Source organism: Zeus faber (genome assembly GCF_960531495.2).
Source record: "Zeus faber genome assembly, chromosome: 5".
Lineage (NCBI taxonomy): Eukaryota > Metazoa > Chordata > Actinopteri > Zeiformes > Zeidae > Zeus > Zeus faber.
Genome location: NC_137192.1, coordinates 10,183,672 through 10,203,618, shown reverse-complemented (window position 1 = coordinate 10,203,618; position 19,947 = coordinate 10,183,672). Strand labels below are relative to the sequence as shown.

Sequence of the window (19,947 nt, the reverse complement as noted above, 5' to 3'; positions counted from 1 at the left end):
GGAGTGGCGCTGCGATTAAAGAAGCGTCCAGGCCGGGACCCTGATGGAAAGTGACTCCTCTATGACAAGTTGTGAGGTGGCGTAGGCATCGGGGATCTGCGCGGCAGCGACGGTGGCACGGAGCGGAGTTTCGTCTACGTCTCTGCGGGGCCTCGCTGGTGTGACGGAAGAAGAGCTTGAGAGAGAGAGAGAGAGAGAGAGAGAGAGGGTTATGGTGACTCGGCAAAACACGCTCCGCTGGGCCTGTATGACCCCGATCATCAAGCTGACACCGTGCTCTGCTTCCCCCTCTCTTGTGATTCACAAGGCGACAGCAAGGGGAGGAGGAGGAGGAGGAGGAGGAGGTAGTGTGATAGAGCGAGACTGTAGGAGGGCGACGGGGGATATGGGAAGCAGAGAAAGGCCAGGCGAAAGCAAAAGCCAGGGAACAATGGCAGTGGAGCACAAGCGGCGACGCCGGCAGTGAATGGGTTCCTGTGTGTTTTTGTGAAATTGGCAGACGCATGCAGCAGGGATAAACAAAGAGGGACGAGCAAACACAACCCGAGAAGGAGGAAAATATAGAGCGGGGAACAAACAATGGCAATCCGGCGTGAAAGGCCGGGTACGGGGAGCGGGAGAGATAGCGGGAACTGTAACTCCTCAACTTGGGGTAAACACGTCGACGGCGTGATTATCAATTCTGCCGACAGGAGCGCCGTGAGTCAGCCACGAGAAAGTACACGTCGTCTGCGCTGGCTCCCAGAACTACAAGACGCTTTACTGCGCCGGCTTTATTAAAGAGACAAAAAGACAAAGACGCAACCTCGGTGAACGCCGCCTCCATATCGCTGGGCCCGTCACGAATGTGGAACTCAAAACAAAGCATTGCGAGATGGAAAGAAAAAGCTTGTCGTAATTCGATGTCACAACACCGGCAGTGTTTCCCCCCTTCAAATGTTTGTTTTACAAGCCCGCCTGACGCTCCCTCGTCTCCGTCCAAAAGTATACTTTAACGGTGACACACTTTCGCGGAGCAGCTGATGTAAGCACAAACATGTTGAGACGCTACCGGGAACCCAGCAAGGCGAGGCGCTCTGTCTGAAAGAGCGAGCGAGAGAGTTTCTCACAGCCCGGGGTGACCAGCTTCTCCTTCCAAAACCTTCCCTCGGACAGAAACTTTGTGTGTGTGTGTGTGTGTGTGTGTGTGTGTGTGTTTTGGAACAGAGAACACCCCAGCAGGTGGTGGTGTTGACGGCTGATAAAGAGTGGCCCCCCCTAGCATATACACAGCCTTGATAAGGAATGACACACACACACACACACACAGCTGAACCCAGTTACCCAACAGGAGTGAAACATTTTCACATATAAGAAACACTTTACGTATGTGATTCATTTTATTTATTTCAATAAGAAAGAAGTCGATACGATACAAAGTTTTTTTTTTTGTTTTTTTTTGGTATGGCTTCCTTGAAGGGACTGTAAAAGACATTTACTGACACAGTCTACAAGATGTTAGATGCCACAAAAGAGCACCTCGTGAGAAATGTACTCGAAAAGTTGTCCTGTTTCAGTGCCACAACTGTAAAATCGTAAAAAAAATAAAAATAAAAGTAAGCAGGTTTTTAAACTTAGTATCTCCTACGCATAAATATACGCACCCATTTACTTGAATGGCGCAACAGAACCTGTTGAATGGCAACAGTTGATAATGCTGTACAATGTAAATATAAATGTCCTTTAGAGAAACAATAGCTTCTGCGTATCCTAGATTAACAGTTGTGAGAAAAAAAAAAAAGGAAACTAAAAGCACTGTTTCAGCTCAGTGTCAGCTACCTTTTTGTTTGCCATCTACACCCCACCTCCCCCACATTACTGCATATGATCATCTCCATCCATCCAGCAGTGAGTCAGAGCGCGTCGCTCTACCAGAGACCGTGGGAGTCTGGGTAATTGGGATGGACCCATGTGGGTTGGTTGGAAAGGGGATGGAGCTCTTGTAAAAACAGAGGAAATCTTTATAAAAAAAAAAAGAAAAAAAAGAAAAGAAAAATATTTTTTCTTAAGGCCTCTTTAATAATAATGATAATAATAATAAAAAGGTAGTCTTGACATCATTAAAAAGAAAGGACAAGTGTGTGCGTGTGTGAGGGGCAGGGGGGGCGTGTGGGTGGCTTGGTTCCTGGAGTCTTTTTTTTTTTTAACTCAAACTCTCCCATTTATCCACGTGGATGAAGAGTTGCGCCGGTGTCCTTGTTGTGGAAAACGCTGGAACACCAGTGCGGAGCGAGATATTCTGGTCAGCAGTAGCCAGTGGTTCTATGCATTCCCCAATCTTTGTCAGCCCTCAGTCCTAGAGCAGCAGTACCTACTTTTCCTCCCTGTTCTTGTGCTGGAGTTTGTTTGTTTGTTTGTTTATGGCGTGCACTTGTGGGTGGGGTGGGGTCTCAGAGAACCCACAGAACACAAAGAACCTATCACTGTCTTCTTTCACTGATTGAGCAGGACAAATGTTCACAATAATAACAATAATAATAATAATAATAATAATAATAATAATAATAATAAGGTACAAACAGTGGAGATGACATTAATTCGATAATAAAAAAAAGGACAATAATAATAATAATTTTAAAAAAGAAAAATGGAAGTGTCAGCTTCTGAGAGCCCTTTGACACAGTCTTTCAACGCCCACCCACCATCAACCCCTCGAAGAACTGAGTAAAGATCTTCTCCTGATAGTATAGTGCAATAGTCCTGCCCTTTCCCTGAAAAAAGGCCCTGCTGGAAGATGCGCAGGTCCGTCCATCAGTAACTTGACCACCACCCCCCCTGGCCTCACTGCATGCGGTCTGGCTGGACGTGCTGCTGCGCAGCGTAGTGCAGGAAGGTGGAGGAGGGTCCGGCGGCGGAGGACAGCGTGGCAGAGGCAGCGGAAGCTGTGGGGCTCTGTGCGTAGCCGTAACCCAGGAAGCTGGCAGGGGAGGCGGCGTAGGGGTACTGCTGCTGCTGCTGCTGCTGCTGCTGCTCAAAGGCAGCCTGGGCGTACTGGGCGTAGGCGGTGCTGTAGTCCAGGTAGGGGCTGGTGCTGAGCGAGGTGGAGACCTGGGTGGGCAGCACCAGGCTGGGCTGGACGAAGGCCTGAGGGTAGAGGTACTGCTGGGCCAACCTGGACACGGACACACAGAGCCAGACAGAGAGAGAGGAGAGGAGGTTAGAGATAGTGGCAGCAGAATTTGGGAAAGGGGAGTATGATGGTTGGGGCGGGGCGGGGGTTGGGGGTTAAAAACAGCACCTGCTTTGTGTCGTTTATACTACACCCATGGGGGGGGGGACGTTTGCAGCCCTCGCACTGTGGCGCCAACAACTAACCAGACGTAAAAAGGTGCAGTGAGGGCGAGGTGACTCAGCCTCGCTGTGCTGTGTGTCGGTTGGAGGAACCGACTCAACCGGTTTGGTTGGAGCCCCCACCCCCGGGGGGGGGGGGGGGGGGGGTGAAGGTGGGGGCAGGCAATGACTGAGACAGCAGTTACTGGCAGGTTTTCAAGACCAGGCACCGGGCGAGTGTTGCAACAGCTGCTGCTCTTCACTCGCTGAGCACACACACACCGCACACAACATACGTACACGCACATGTAAACCCCTCGCATGCATGTACAAGTAAAACAGAAGGGACAAACTAGGGCGGGGGTCGGGGGTGGAGATGCTATGGCGACGGTGAAGACTCCCAGTTCCCCATTTGGTGCATTAATCTCACTTGCTGTCACAGGTGAGGAGGACGCCATCGTGGAGGGTTTGAGGGGTGGGCAGCAGCTGTTGCGACCAGGGGTCTAATCTGGGGCAGAGCACGCACGGCCCACTGGAGTGGGAAGCTACGGCACTTCTGTCTTAAGCCTCCCACTCCACCCACAGAGAAGCGTGTGTGTGTGTGTGTGTTTAGAGAGATGGCTGTGGCAGGGAGGAGAGGTCCAGGTCCTGCATATGGGGTGATGCAACGACCTCTTCCTATTGAGAGCCTTTCCCCTGGTACTACGGGTGGGGTCCGCAGAGGGTGGATGCTTCTCACCGCAAACACACAAACAAACACGCCCACCCCTCTCCACATTTGGCTGCATCTCATTACTGAGAAATGACTCTCACTTAGTCTGGATTCAAGTTCAGACTTTTTTTTTTTTTTTTTTTCCTCTCTCTTGGGTCTACATCGATTCAAGACCCTCTAGTTGCATTGATCGAGTAACGAGAAGCAGCCGCTTAGAACACACGGCAAAAGATGGAAGCATGCAAGGAGTTGGGATAACCACACACACACACACACACACACACACACACACACACACACACACACACACACACACACACACACACACACACACACACACACACACACACACACACACACACACACACACACAAGCTGCGACCAGCACAATCAGCTCTTCACTTTGTACCACACCTACACACACACGACACACGAAGGGGAAATAAATAAATAAAAGAAAGGATAAAAGGACCACTCCAATCAATCACGGCACACTGCACTGCACTCAAGCCATCGCTGGCACCTTGAAGAGGGGCTGGCCGGGGGGTGCTGGGGTGGGACACATGGCCTTAATTCTGCCAAACCCTCCATGCGGAACTAGAGACCAGCACTGGGGGGGCTCATCTTTGCTCCCCGACCCCCCCATGGATGCTCTGGTCAGCTGGGAGTGAGGGAAGGACTGGCACAGAGGGGTTTGATACCCGGTTAGCAGAGATATGGAAAGCCATTGGTATGTACACAAAAATCGGTCAATACAGGGATTTGGTGGAAATCAATGACGGAACAAGCAAGTCACGTACATGAACAAGGATTTCAGAGAGAAGCTTGTATAACTAGGTAGCAGGGGAGGAATTCACAGATTGTACTTGAAATAATAAAGAGTCTAGAGTCAAGTTGAAGACATTTGACAAGTGAGAGGGTAAGGGGGCTGGCAACGCCCTGAGGACATACAATACCGCCGCATTCACTCGCGACTAGTACATGTTTAAGCAAATGAAAGCGACCCCCACCCACATCTTAACGGTGGCCCCCGCAGTGCTGGCAAGGGCACTAACAAAGAGGCCTTTACTCCCTGCACGCAGCTTCCAGAGATGACCATACATCCAGCACTGTAGGGCATATGTAGCCTACATTCACTTTTGGGTATAATGAGCCTGCTTCTTCTATTGCCCTGACTGTGTTTGCGCGGTGCCTCCAGGCCTTAGTCTTGACCTAGGCTTAGATCCAGTGACCCGGCAAGGGGAGCACCAGGACCATAGAGACGAGCAGCCTGCCAGGAAGCTGCTGGCGCGTGGGACGCCGACACGGGAATGAGGAAGACGACCAAAAGGTCAGAGGTCGGCTGGATTTGTGCTGACGGCCAGCTCGTTTGTGTGCGTAGGAGACGTGATGGGCCGGACGAGCGGAGAGTGAAAAGAAGGAGCAAGACTAGCGATTTACGCTTAATATGATCGGTTGCAGGTATACTAGGCATCATTAAAAAGATGGTCAAGTCACAGGCTTGTTTCTCCATAATAAAAGCAAATCTGAGTGGTTCAAGTGAAACAATAAAGGGCGTTTTAAAAACACATCTCGCACTCTGTGTGGGAAAGATGATACACTAGGAGTGTGGCAATAAGTCATAGGATCGAAATGTGGTTGGAAACGAAGTAAAAAACTTCCTTAAAATTTGCTGTGATATTTGTCAATATTTAAGTGCAAATTCCCTGAAAAAAAGAACAGATGGAGGGGGGGGGGGGGGGGGGGGGGGAAGCTGAGAGAAATGGGTTGCTCTGCTCCACACCTGTGAAGGTTTGTTTCCCAGTGAGCGCTTTGCCTCATTAAGCATTAAGCCGTAGCAGTGGAGTAGCTACAGCCGCCCCCCCAACTCCCTCCTGGAGCCCTCCCCTGCCCCTCCTCTCATTCAAGTGTCAGTTTTCAGCGTCTCCATCTAATCACTGCCTGCATTTTAGGAGCCGCCGTGCCCCTCCTTCTGCAGACGAAATACTCCCAATAATCCAAGTCGGAAGCGGTGGATTAGTCACTGGATTTACTGTAACGACATTGCTTCTTGAATCGAAACAAAAGTAAACGACTGCTCTGCTGTGAACTGCTTCGCGGTGAGCTTTACGGTTTTGGGCAAGCCCTGAACTGCCAACATCAGCAATCTTTGAACATGGGGGAGGGGAGGGGGGGGGGGGTCGCGATGTTTGAGATGGTGTAGCATGTCGAGATGGACACACACACTCTACAGTTCGGATTGCCGCTTTTGTGCTTCAAAGTGCATTTAAACTGACGAAGACATCCCTGGTGAGATGAGCCAACCTCCTCCGGCATGCTCATCCAAACGTGTCTGGCCTGAATGACCTCTTTGACCTTCAGAGTCCACTCCCCACCCACCGTCTGCTGACTACAGCCATGTGCGCTCGGACGGGGACACACACACACACACACACACACACACACACACACACACACACACACACACACACACACACACACACACACACACACACACACACACACACACACACACACACACACACACACACACACACACACACACACACACACACCTTAGCAGGGCCCAGTGTCTGCCAGGGAGAAACCTCAGAGGCAGGCAGACAGGTGCTCTGCGTGTGTATACCCCTCCCTCCCTCCCTCCCTCCCTCCCTCCCTCCCTCCGGGATGGTGGTCACAGGAGATTACGGGGGTCTAAAAAGGCTGTAATAAGAGCCAGCACCTGTCAGACACATGCCACCAATCAGCGCCCCACTGCACGCTTCAGACACTGCCTCATTGTCACCGTCCTCCGGTAAGCACGAGAGCCGGGGCACCCTCAAGATACTTCCCAGAGGTCTCCGAGTGCCGTTCCTCAGGCGGATGGAACGAAGCTCTCCGAGCAACGCTTCTTTTTAGGGTCACAACTGGTGAGATCCCGAAACTCCGTTCTCTTCTCGGATTGCATCCCTTTTTATCATGAGGGCTCTCTCACTCCCAACTCCTAAATCACAACGCTGTTGTCTTTCTGTGCGCCTGCACTTTGTAAAGCACTTGTCATCGCTTTGGAAATGATTTATGTGTGGTCAGGCCATTTACTTTTGAGTCAGCGACGGTAGAAGCTCTTGACAAACAACTTGAAGGTGTTCTCCAGAAGCATTTGTGACATAGTGGCCCCAAGACCCTCCTTTATTAAATCTAATCTGTACGCAGAAATGTGGGCAGCGTTCTTACACACATTTGTGCATAAAGTGAAACACAAAGTAGATCCATCCAAATCGACGCCCCCTGACCATGCATACACACTTAAGTGGGAAATGTCAAGGACATGCCACCCTTTCAGTGTGTAAACGGTGTATGTAACTGCCTAGAATGTATTTGTTTGAATATGGTGCTGGGGTTAATAATTGGCTGTTTTGTGTCGCTACGGATGTTGGATATTGTCGTTTTAAAATCAAGCTCCTGGAATTTGCCTTACACAAAATATGATTTTGCCTTCATGAAAAGTTACCCTTCAATTGACGTGCAGATCATCGGTGATCGGCACATCAACGAATGAATACATTTGACTTTTGTCAGTGGAAAATGGACAGGACCGCAAGGCAGAGTTCCAAAATTAATGTTTTGCCGCACTTCTCACTCTGTTACCAAAACTTTAATCTCAAATTCACACTTTAGACAGCGAAAAAAACCCTGTGATAAAGATATATTTAAGGGTATTTTGTAACCTTAGATAACGTTTTAAGGGCATTTCTCTATTTGACTGTGTGCGCTGCTTGAGCATGGTGAACTACAACACTGTGCAAAGTTACCCGCTGCTTGGTTTGTCAGAGGGTATTTCAAGAAAACAAAAAGGGAGCGCTCACTCCCACTCCCTTACCCATACTGCCTCTGGACAAGCGCTGGGTGAATGGGCTGCACTCCGATGGAGATGCCTGAAAGACAGAGGGAGACGGCTGTCAGAGCCACATTTGCATTTTACAGAGGAGGACGCAGAACAATTTACAGAGGGCACAGTGAGAGAGAGCTAGTGGACAGACCTTCCGCTTGTTTCAAAATCGTCTTTACTGGAAGCAAACGCAAACATTTCTACGTGCGTTGTTGGATTGAAATAGTATTGTAATATTGTGACACGTCATACAGTCAATTCAATAGCTCAAAAACATGCATCCATAAGGTGTTGATCTGACTTGGGCGTCAGCCACGCCGCCCTCACCTGACTGCAGACTGCGAGGCTTGGCGCCCAGGTAGGCCAGGTTGACGTTGGCCTTCCGCCCGTCAATGATGGGGTTGGGGTCCTTGCAGGCCCTCTCCGCTGCCCCCCGGTCCGTCATGGTCACCTGATGGCAGAGCCACGCTCGTTAGAACCATCAGAAATAAAAAAATGGGAAAACCAGTTCAATCTCACAGAGCGCGGGGGAGTGAGGAGGAGACGGCCAAGTGGGTCACAGACGCCTTGACCCCGCAAGTATGGAAGAAGACGACTTCCCTGTGTGACTGAGTTTTTTTGGGTTTTTTTTGTCGAGAAAGATGTGGGGTAGGGAGAGACAGCAAATGTCCGCAGGCTAGACTCGAACCTGGGCTGCAAGCGTTTTATCCCAGCATTTCGCGCAGTTGTCTAGTTGAGGCACCAGAACCACAACAAGAGAATAGCTTTGGTAAAGTTTCCGAAAAAGATTGGGAAACAACTCCCTTGACAGTATGGCTGGCAGGGGCACAGCTGCTGAAATATGGATCTGGAAGAACAAGGAGCTGATCCAATTAAGGATAATTAAGGAGATTGTCGTCAGCCTGCCCACCCAAAGTACCTCCCGGTATTAGAAAAGCCCTTCTGTTTTAAATCCCCTCCCGTTTACCGCCTACTCAGGGGGTCCGGACACCTCTCTACGCAGAACGCCACATCTTGCGTCGTCGCGGAAGTGCTCTTGGAAACAATGCTGCTCTTCATACCTGGAAAGGTGTGGAAGGCGGCCCTGGGGGGGCCTGAGTCGAGAGCACGGGAGGGAAGGAGGTTGTGTTCACACCACCGAGAGCCCTGCTGAGGGGGTTCTACTAATCCACAGCTGAACTGCGTCTTTGCATACGTTTGTGTGTGGCTTGTTTAAAAGCAAACAAGACAACCCCCCTCCCTGGTTCAATGCTTAGCAACAGGATTAGCAGGTTACCCAATGGGGGGAGGGGGGAGGGGGGGGCTGCTGTTGGGTGTTGATCGCAAAGACTAGGCATTATCACCGAGTGACACCACACTGCACCCACATTACACCGAGCCCGTCCAACCTGAAACACAGGACCCAACACAACAGCCACACAACAGATTCACACGGGGGAAGTCTTTCCTCTGGAGTTGGAAAGCTGACATATAAACACCCGAGTGCAATTGTCTTCCATTTGGGAGTCAGAGGTAAACATGCACACATAACATTTTCCAGTCCATCTTTGGCTGGCCCGTGCTTTAGTGCGGACGAATCTCTCCACGGGGTTCTGGTAAATATTTGCATTTCTTGAATCGCCTTCTGTTCTTTGTGTCAAAAGACGAGACACGACGGCCTTTGTCCCAGAGATAAGCCATCGGACGCTTTTTTTTTTTTTTTAAATATTATTTATTTTATTTTTTTATAAATCAACAGTTTCCTGAAGATCTTGTTGTCAAATAGTTGTAATAGGGTTTGCCTGATCCGCTTCCCTTCCCAAAACCCTATGACCTGTCAATAAGTCTGTCATCACTCTCCATAAAGGGTGCAATGTTTGCTCGGGTGGCTTGGAAAGTCCACAACAAAGCAAGGGGTCAAAGGGTTGACTGAGCAAACTTGTCTACTACCCGAGCTCAAGTACTTAAATTAGGGATAAATCACAATTGGTATTGGATGACATGTACGCATCAGCAGTGGAGTTGGGTTATGCGTTTCCCGAGTTAACATAGTTGTTAACTCCCATTATTGAGCACCGTTCCAGTCCTTGGCAACAGGGGCCGAGTGTGCAAAGACCTCATCGTTCCCAAAGCACCATATAAAGCCAGAGACATGTTCAAAACGGTACACACACACACACACACACACACACACACACACACACACACAGATAAGCCTGCTGTTCAGGGGCCAGCACTGAGGGGTGAAGCACATTGGGGCAGGGGGGGGGGGGGGGGGGGGGTGAATCAGATGCACGTTTGAGATGTAATCTTCTTAGTTATCATCAACTCATGTGATCCCTCATCCTCATTAAGATAAAATAACAGCCAACAAGGCAAAAGAGAGAGCCCCCCCCCTCCTCCCCCCCCAAAGGATTATTTTTGACGAGAGAAGACGGATATGCATCAAGATGACGCATTAGTAGTCAGAATTATTAACCGTAACTTTGGGGATTTTCCCCTCGACAACCTCCATTTTGACAGTTGGCCGCACTGGCACACAGCGGGGCCGATCGGCGGACCCACTCAGCGGGGCGAGTCCGCCGCGACGGTCGCGCGGGGAGGGGCCGGGTACTTACGAAGCCGTAGCCCCTGGACTTCCCCGTCTGCCGGTCCGTGATCACCACGGCTTCGTCTATGTCCCCGAAGCTCTCGAAGTACTTCCTCAGCGAGGCGTCGTTGGTGTGGTAGGGCAGCCCGCCGACGAAGATCTTGGTGAAGGTGGTGTCTTTCTGGACGCCCGTGGGATGCATGGCTTCCAGAGCTCCGTTCATGAACTGGTGGAGGAGCATTTGGCCGCGCGGCGACGCGGAGACCCGACGGAGGTGAGCCGCGGGGAACTTCGCAGCATAAATAAACGCGGTCGCTGCCGTTCCTTCCTTGTTTGCGAGCGTCTCTTTCGCTCCCCTTGGAACTATTCTGGCTAGTCTGGTGACATCTGAGAGAGAGAGAGACACACACACACTTCTCGTTCCACTCCCGCGCACACGCTGCGTGTTGCCGTTCTAACGTGTGGAGCGCGGCGTGTTCCGGGATCAATATATACCTCGGCCGCCCGACCACGCCCGGTACACACCGCCGACCAATCGGCGCGGACCTGAACGTTACAACTTTGTTACAGCCCCTCCCATTGGCCCGCCCACCAAGCCCTCCCTTGCACCTGCTTTTGTCCTTCGCCACACAAAGGAAAGGCTCCACTGTGCGCCACATGTTGCGCTGTGCGCGGAGACGCAAAACCCTATTTGTACCCCAATAAATAGTGTTATTGAGTGTGCTCACGTCGTGCTCCAGATGTGACTATAAAAACATCCGATTCATATGAATTTATAAAATATAAGTTTCTTCCATTCTTGGGCTACTTTGGCCTTCAACCACAGTACACTTTTAACAGGTAAACTGCAGTACAGCTTCAGTTTGTTTGACTATGAATAAGTGTCTTTTCTAATTGTTCTTACACCAGACTTACAGCATATTCATTCTGTAAGCATAGTATAATAACAGCAATTATTCCTGTTATTATACTAAACCTACTTGTTATAAAATGAAGCACCAAAATACAAGTATACAAAAAAAGTACAAACGGGTGATAAATATACTTGAACACACTCTATATCCAGAAAAAAATAAAAATAATGTGATGTACATACACACAAACATATACACACACATACATACATACATACATACATACATACATACATGTAGATATATAGAAATATACTCTTCCAACAGCCTGAGATGAACAAGAGCAGAAACTGCCTGCCCTTTTTTAAGGAGGCAAAAGTTCAGATCAAAATGTAGGTGTTGCGTTGAATGCCTTCCCCGTTTATGTATTTGCAACCACCTTGTAAAATCAAATGCTTGGCACGTTTTCACAAGCAGAGTGAGAAGAGCGCCACTTCGCCCATGACTTGTATTTACTCAGCCAATTGATGAGTTCCACAGATCAACCAATCGGTCCGGGCCATGAGTTGGACAAGAGACGAGGGCCTTTATCATTATCTGAAGTAAGTAAACATAAGACAAGATGTTTTGGTGAAGTCCTTCACCCAACCTGAATTTCATCCAATGTGTTAAAACATAGTAGGAAGGGGGGTAGCGGTGTCAATATTGAGACACATGGAGTCTTCTCTACAGTAGAAGGGACAGTGGACTGGGCTGACTGGGACTAATAGCCTCGACAGAGCGCGAGAGGAGCAAGTGGAAAGCAGATCACAGAACATCTTCTCGCCCTCGGTGCCTTTGAGTTCCCCTGTTAAGTACCCAGCGCAGAGCTAACGTCAAGGTGACACTGTAATGACCTCAATAAAGTGCCCTTTAATTCACACCTTCTCCTCCATTAACTGGGAAATTTCTCACTCTGAGGGCCTTTGTAGGCGCCCACAGTTATTCATATCCTCCTGATATATTCCTCATTTTAGCTCTTTTTCCCCCATGTGAAAGGGCTTCTATGAAGAATCAAAGTGGCCTGCTTTGATCCTGTTGGTATGGCCTCTTCTTGCCTCCCTGACCTCAGCACTCATTCTCTCTGCAGGCAAGAGAGCGCCCCCTGCTGGCAGCCCAGTAAGCAGACGCAGGGCTTTCGGAATTTACATGCGGTTATAGATCGATTCAACTCATCTAGAAATGACTGACACAAAAAATATATGTAAGTAAATCATTCTCCACAAAACAAACTCACATATTTGTCTAAAGGACCCCGTTAAGGTGGAATGAAAATGTGAAAATTTACCGGTATGCGCAGAGTAATTTATTTCACATTTCAGTTTGAATATTTGAACTACACCACGGAGAAAGTGAATCGAAAGAGAACCAAAAGTCTTTGGGAAGCTGTGGTAAAAAAAAAAAAAAAAAAAGAGCGGCAGACAATCAGAATCCCAAAACATCACGATGAGAATGACAAATTTAAGCCCCTCCCTGTTCCACAATGACCTCTGAGAGCAATGTGTCATGCAGCTGCCAGTGGTGCCGAGGTGGGTGGGGCCCTCTTGCTTGGTCCATGCTCGGTACGCAGCGCTACTGCATTGGTCCATATTTGCCAAAAGGAAGGCGCTTCTGTCTTGAGCGTATTCACAAACACACACACACTAAAGCAGGTCTTCCACACGTCCCCCACGACGGCACGACGGCGACTCGGCACGGCACGGCGAATCTAAAGACAGGAGGAAGCAGTCGGTCACAAAGTGCATCTTACATGTTTCCACTTTTATTTATTTCTAAAAAGATTATTGTGGCGCTATTCACACAGAACAATCAGTTATCACCCTAGGAACAGTGACAAGAAAGAAAGTGCAAATCAAACGTGAAACAAAGGATTTCCTACACCCCAAGTCGATATCACTCATTAGCAATTCAATATTTTCACACTCAATTACTAAAATGAATAAATTACAAAGTGCTCAAAAAACCCTGTGTGAGCGTATGCACAGCACAAATTCAAGGTTCTGTGTTGTGACAGAATTGATACAATCTAAAACCACATTCTCAGTAAAGTAGTATTAATCCAGCTTCATCCGATAAAATTCCCAAATCTACCAGTGCGAAGCCAAGGTAACACTTGCAAGGCGGAAACAGCTAAAGCCATGAAATCACTTTCAGTCCACTAAGCACAACAGCGGCCTCATAAGTACACAATGAGCTTGTGGCGCTACAAGAGGAGCGCTGAAATCTCAGAAAAAAAAATCGTCCCCGTTCGCCAGGAGCCGCAAGGAGCCACAAAGGAATTGGACTCCAACACCGGGAGTCTGGGGAGTTTCTGAGGCGGCAGGACGGCCGCGTCCGGTGAGCGCCGTCTCCATGACTACGTGCGGCGGCTGGCCGTCCCTCTCTCACCATTTCTTGTTGCGGGGCTTCAGCTCCTCAGTGGCGTTCCGCAGGAAGATGTAGTTCTTTTTCTGGGGGTTGTAGTACTCATGGCCCTGGGGAACCGGATGGAGCAGTGGTTAGCGACGGCACGGCACCATTTGCTCTCAAATACCTTTGAAAACCTCCTTACCTTGGACCAGTCGTAGCTGGAGGCATAGGCAAAGATGTTGCCGTTGTTGTTGAAGCAGCAGGCGGTGATGGGCTGGTCCAGCTGCTCCGAGGTCTTGAGCTTGGTGCGGGCGTCTTTGTCCCAGAAGCTAAAGCGGCCGTCTGAGCCCACGGTGGCCAGCGTGCCGTGGACGGGGTGGAAGGAGATGGCGTTCACCTGACGGAAGGGAAGGAGGTCATTCACTTTGACGTGGTGCCGAACAGAAGTGACATACGTAGCGCTAACAAAGTCCAATAAGGTCTCGCATGGACGGAGTAACCTACAGCATAGATGTCCTGCGGGGTGGCTGTGTTGGTTCCGTTGGACCTGTGGCACTTGAAGGTGAAGTTGTCTTTGGCTCTGATAAGAGATTCAAGAAAGACATTAGACGGCTGTGCTTTTAGTTCGTCAACATGCGTGCTTCGATAAATGTGTTTCAATCCACAAAGCCTTTTAACCTTACCACCATCCCATACAGGATGAGGGTGTACATTTATTTTTATTTTTTTTTAAAAAGACACACGGCCATGAAAAGCCCCTAGCTCGTAAGAAAACTGATCACTATAGGCCACTCACGGGTTTGGAGGGTTGATGTAATGGATGGCGACACGGCCCTCGATACTTCCCAGGGCAAAGCCGGTGGGCTTGTTCTGTTTGTCCTTGAATATGGCAACACAGCGGTGCTGAGGGAGGAAAATACAGAGAGGTTAAAGTCAAGAGGCATTCACGCAAAACGCCAGCCGCCACTGGAAGGACTGGACTCGTACTCAGCACGGCGTCAAGGACAATGAATCACGACTGTAACTGAAGAAAGAGGGAACGAAGACAAGGCACGCCGAGCCAAAGACACAGACAGGAAACCAGAGAGACAAACTAGAGGAGAGGAAGATGGAAAGAAGCGGGTGAACACAGGAGGCTTCATGGAGGACTCACCTGGTGCTTGAGTGGAGACTCTATCCTGCGAAACTCTGAGGGCTGATTCTCCAGCTGATAGACGATGAGACCCCTCTCTGCTGTGGCCACCACCGCCATGGGATACACCTGAGGCAAACAGGATTCAAATACGGAAAAACACTATTTAATTAATCAGGTAGTGTTTACAGGCCACAGTATTCTATAATTTTCTATGAGACTCAACTGCGATACGCTGATTTCAAACAGTGATACAGTAGAATGGAATACAAACGGTTTTCAATCCCTTCTTAAAACTGTACTGGGCTAAACGTGACTATATTGGGAAAGGGAGTGAAATCAGTTAGAAGGGGGCTTTTAAAAAGACTCACAACATCTGCACAGTAGCTCCTCTCAGGCATCTGCAGAGACATCATGGGATTGGGAGAGCGAGTGTCCCAGAACTGACAAGAGAAACAGGCGAGGGATTATGTTTTTTGACACAATACATCAAGACATCCATTATCGCAAGGTTTTGTTTGCAGTGCTTTACAAAAACCAGCAAATCAAGTTCCTGATGATGCTATGAATGAATGATGAATACAATTGTAAATACATACAATACAAATACAAAGTGGGTTTAATTAAAGAAAGTTTAAACGTCTGCAAACCATGTTTTTGCAGGCACCCAGTTATTCAGAATATCCTGGGATTTCATTTAAGATGAAGGGGAGGATCATTGTTATGTATTGTTAGGACAGTAATGGTATAAATGTTTCAAAAGCATCTCTCCTGTATAGAACCAGGAACCATAGGAGTCTACAGTTTAACATGTGAATACACCACCATAGAGAACCACCCTCTCAAATTTGCATAAATTCAAACCTTACTTAAAGGTGCAGTGTTTAGAATTAAGTGGCATCCAGTGGTGAGGTTGCAGATCGCAACCAACTGAAAATTTCTGCCCATGGCGTTGCAACATGGTGGCCTCCGTGGAAGAGACAGTGGTCACGAAAACTTGCGAAAAACACAAAAGGCCCTCTCAAGGGCCAGTCTTTGGTTTGTACGTTCTGGTCTACAGTAGAAGAAACATGGCGGTGCAACACAGTGGCCTCCGTGAAGCGTTCCCGCACCGATGTAGATTAAAAAACAGCTCATTCTAAGGTAACAAAAAAAAACAATTGTTTTTTTCATGGAATTTTACTAGGGATGCTAATTTAGAATTTTTTCTGACCAACAGCTGACCCCCTCTAACTGATCATTCACGGTTATCCAAGAATATTAAAATATAAGGGCACTTGTCCCCAAAAAAAAAATTTAATCAGTCTTTTCTTTTTTACTAGACATTACAAATTTGAATTATAAATAAGGGGAATCATAAATATATTTTTATATGCGAAAACAACTCTCTGTGTGCCCCGATTCAATATCATAGCACAACTGGAGAGCCGTAAAGCCCTTCCTGCAAATAAAACAAGTAAAAACAGCGGTTTTTCGTTAAAAATTAAATAAATAAAAAAAAATATATATATATATTTGGAGGAACAGGGACGGTGCACGGAGGAACTTGGGCCCAGTTCCCCCGTTCCTCCGCTCATCAATAATGTCGAAAAATTGTTCACAACAATAATAATAATAATCGAGAGCATTTCGATTGTTAATGAATCAGAAGAGATGTGTACCTTCAGTGTTTTGTCCCAGCTCCCAGTCATGATGCAGCTGTAATTAGGGGCTTTTATCCAGTGGATTGATTTGATTGGACCATCGTGCTATGGGGAGGAAGAAAGACAGGTGTGAAATACACTTCAAACAGTCATATACAGTATAATGTTCCATATCAACATACCGGCGTCAATCATAATAAGGCAGTAATTTGATTTTATAGTGTTAACATGGATAGTATTTGTACAATTACAGCAACAACCACAGAAACACACTCAAACTTCCAAGTAGGTTTTCTCTGCTATGGACAAAATGTTGAGTCAATCGGAGCCTTCTATGCCTATACAGTCCTTTAGCTTGTTCTGTTAGAAGATGGGGGACAGGTCAGTTTTAACAGAATTGCCAGATCTAGAAGGTGTTTACATGTCCGAATATATCAGGGAATTGGGCTGAAATTTAGCTGCGTTGGTTGGATTTCACTTACCCTGATTTTGGAAATCAGATAAAAGGTGCTTGTGTGAACATTTCAAGAATCTGTATCGTGGATTAGGCTTATTTAGAGGACCGAGTATTTATGAGTGAGTGAGTAAATGAACTTGGAAGTCTGAAGTTTATATAGGTTGCAAATACATGAACTTGTGCTTTATCCCTAATTGTTAAGGAACAGCAATTCAGTATGAGAGGGCTACTCCTCATGGAATAAATTGTGTATTATATTATGTACATGCTTGAATTAAGGACCATGATCTCACCTGTGCGATCTGCATCGCCTGGTTACTGTTCAGGTCCCACATCTTGGCCGTCTTGTCACAGGAGGCGGTGAAGACTTTGCTTCCGTCCTGATCACACAGACCAACACATCATGCATCACAGCAACAGTTATATATATATATATATATATATATATATATTCTTGCATGGGGTTAGGTAAGGATCGTGGAGTCTTACATCGCTCCAGCAAACATCCAGCACCGGGCCAGTGTGCATCTGTTGGGCCTTGGGGACAGTCTGCCCATTGTCCTGCACCTCCCAGCACCGCACCTGAGGTCAGACCATATGCTATCATTTAAATGGTTTCATTTAAAGTATTACTAAACACAGAATCAGCATCAGTGGTATCCTTACTGCCAATTTAGGCATCCTATTGGGATAATATCTGAAAAGTGATTTGTTATGCTGTGCTTTAACAGACTATATGTGATGTACACATCCAACTCACTCACATCATTGGCCCAGGATCCCCCGATGAGGAAGTTTCCTGGCATGGTGGGGGGGCTGAAGGCCAAGCAGCTAATGCTGTCATCTGGTGGAGAGGTCACTTCAACATCCTGTAAGAGATGCTATAGTCAGGTATGGAAACCCCTAGCTTACAGACATTAAGATGAAGTGATGTAGTGAGAAAACTAGATAGATTGATAGATAGATAGATAGATAGATAGTGTCAAAAAAAGCCAGAAATCAACAATAGAAACTAAAGAGAGAATACCACGCCAAGTATGTATTCACCAGGTTGTTTACCTTCATGGGGTTATGGCTATCTGTCGTCGTGCTCCCAAAAACACCCGTTCCCCCAGTTCCAAATCCTGCAGTTGTACCAAATAAACTCATGGTGGGCTCCAATCTGCAGTGAGGGTGGAAAACAAAAGGGAGAATGTAATATTGACAGATAATATATTAATACAAGTGACTCTCAGTGGACCAGCCTGTCTTAAATTGCAATCTAACCTTTTGTCTTTTTTCTTTGTTTTGGTTATCATTCCCAAGTGTGCAGTAACAGTTCAACTGAGTTTCTAAATGGAATAGAGTCCGAAAGACTAAAGTGGGTGTGGGCTTGAGTCCCGCCATGTTTCAGTGTGTAGGTCCGTGTTAACTTGCACTTTAACAGGTGATCTCTGTGATTCTATTATGCGTTTAATATGCTTTTATATAATGTATTTTATGCCTCAAAGCACTTTGAATTGTCTTTGTGCAGGACATATACAATGTTCTACGAATAAACTTGCCTCCATAACAAATCCTTGGTCTTAGAGACCCCAAGACGTTAGCGTCGAGTCAAACACACGTTGTACAAGCAGGATAATTGGATACGTTGGTTATCTAGCAATAATTATACTCTCCAACTTGAGATAACCAAGGTCGGTCGATATTATTGTTGAGGCCAATGGTCAGTCGTCGCTGACTTGAGACCCTGATCTAACCAGCAGTAACAGAAGCGGCCCCTCTGGTGCTGACAGCCTAACGCTGACATCCCATCAATCACAACGTCAGTTCCCGAGGGCTACTTAGCTAACTGCAGTCTAGCATTAACAGCGGCCGGTGAGGGAAAGTAAACTTCGTCACATTTCCCCGAGCCAAAACGGAGGTATTAAACACGAACACTCTGCGGCTAGTGACCGGACTGCGCAGCAGATACATACTCCAAATATCCCCCCGGTGCGTCTGTGTGGAGCTCTGGAAATCCGGTTCAGTGTTTCGGCGCAACAAAAAAAAAAATGTGGCGCCCTGGTCTGTCGCGGTTTGGTGACGTCACGTCGCCCTGCAGAACGCAGTAGCAGGAACGGCCACCAGGGGGCGGGGGGGGGGGCAGTGTACGCCTTTCCCAATTCAATTCAAATGACTTTATCGTGCATGGGCAAAGTAATTGACCCTGGCAAAGCAAGTAGAAAACAGAAAATATGAATGCAAAACATAGACAAATAAGTAAAAAGATAACGTCAAATACAAATACAAGAATTAAAGGATTGCCGATTAAAAAAACCATACACGCAAAGCAAAGCAAAGCAAAGCAAAGCAAAGCAAAGCAAGGAGAAAACAAAATATATAAATACAAAATATATACAAACGTGTAAAGATAACCTACAATACAAATACAACAATTAAATGATTGCTGATGAAAAAATATACAACTATAGATAAGTGAGGATGACCAAAAACATAAATAAAAATAGAAAAATGGAAACACTGCTGTTAATAAAAAAAATAAAAATGATAATAATAAACAAATAAACAGATAAATACACTCATGAATAAAAAAAAATGGTTATACAGGTAGGTAAAGCTAACCTTAAATAAAAATATAGATGAAAAAAAAAATCTCTCTCTCTCTCTCTCTCTCTCTCTCTCTCTCTCTCTCTCTCTCTCTCTCTCTCTCTATATATATATATATATGAATACGAATAAGGATATAGAGTAAAATGCAGACAGAAAATGTGTCGACATTTACAGTAATGGAGCATAGATACCTTTCTTGCACAGTTAATGCAGTTTTTGCAATCATTATATGATCGAGTGGTTTATTGTTTTTGTTTAAATTGATGAGAATTGCAAAGGCTACAAAGGATGCTTTGGTAACTTTCGTCCATAAACGAATGCATGAACACATATTTTATTTCGGTAACTACTTTATTGTTAGCATATACCCAGAATCACTTTTCAAAATGTGTCTTTGTTGACCATAGAGCAGGGACTATCGGT

At 46.9% G+C, this 19,947-nt stretch overlaps 2 protein-coding genes across 4 annotated transcripts; both read right to left on the bottom strand.

Moving 5' to 3' along the window:
• Positions 1-1,366: 1,366 nt before the first annotated feature.
• Positions 1,367-10,904, bottom strand: LOC307230261 (RNA-binding protein 38-like). Of its 2 annotated transcripts, none has more exons than XM_080000507.1 (4): positions 10,487-10,904; positions 8,217-8,340; positions 7,881-7,935; positions 1,367-3,151 (listed from the first exon to the last, which is right to left on the bottom strand). In XM_080000507.1, the coding sequence occupies exons 1-4, from the start codon at positions 10,697-10,699 to the stop codon at positions 2,821-2,823; spliced, it is 723 nt and encodes a 240-aa protein (XP_079856633.1). In that variant the 5' UTR covers positions 10,700-10,904; the 3' UTR covers positions 1,367-2,820. The 2 variants fall into 2 exon arrangements, with proteins under 2 accessions (XP_079856633.1, XP_079856634.1); XM_080000508.1 differs by lacking the exon at positions 1,367-3,151 and adding an exon at positions 4,578-4,700.
• Positions 10,905-12,678: 1,774 nt separating this feature from the next.
• On the bottom strand, positions 12,679-18,979 carry rae1 (ribonucleic acid export 1; the record flags this gene model as incomplete). Of its 2 annotated transcripts, XM_080001624.1 has the most annotated exons (13): positions 18,891-18,979; positions 17,992-18,094; positions 17,697-17,801; positions 17,422-17,514; positions 17,226-17,312; positions 16,494-16,580; positions 15,204-15,275; positions 14,854-14,961; positions 14,497-14,603; positions 14,205-14,280; positions 13,903-14,097; positions 13,740-13,825; positions 12,679-13,059 (listed from the first exon to the last, which is right to left on the bottom strand). In XM_080001624.1, coding segments are annotated over exons 2-13 (1,107 nt in total). In that variant the 5' UTR covers positions 18,082-18,094; positions 18,891-18,979. The 2 variants fall into 2 exon arrangements, with proteins under 2 accessions (XP_079857750.1, XP_079857749.1); XM_080001623.1 differs by lacking the exon at positions 12,679-13,059 and having other exon boundaries at positions 13,736-13,825.
• Between the last annotated feature and the right edge of the window lie 968 nt (positions 18,980-19,947).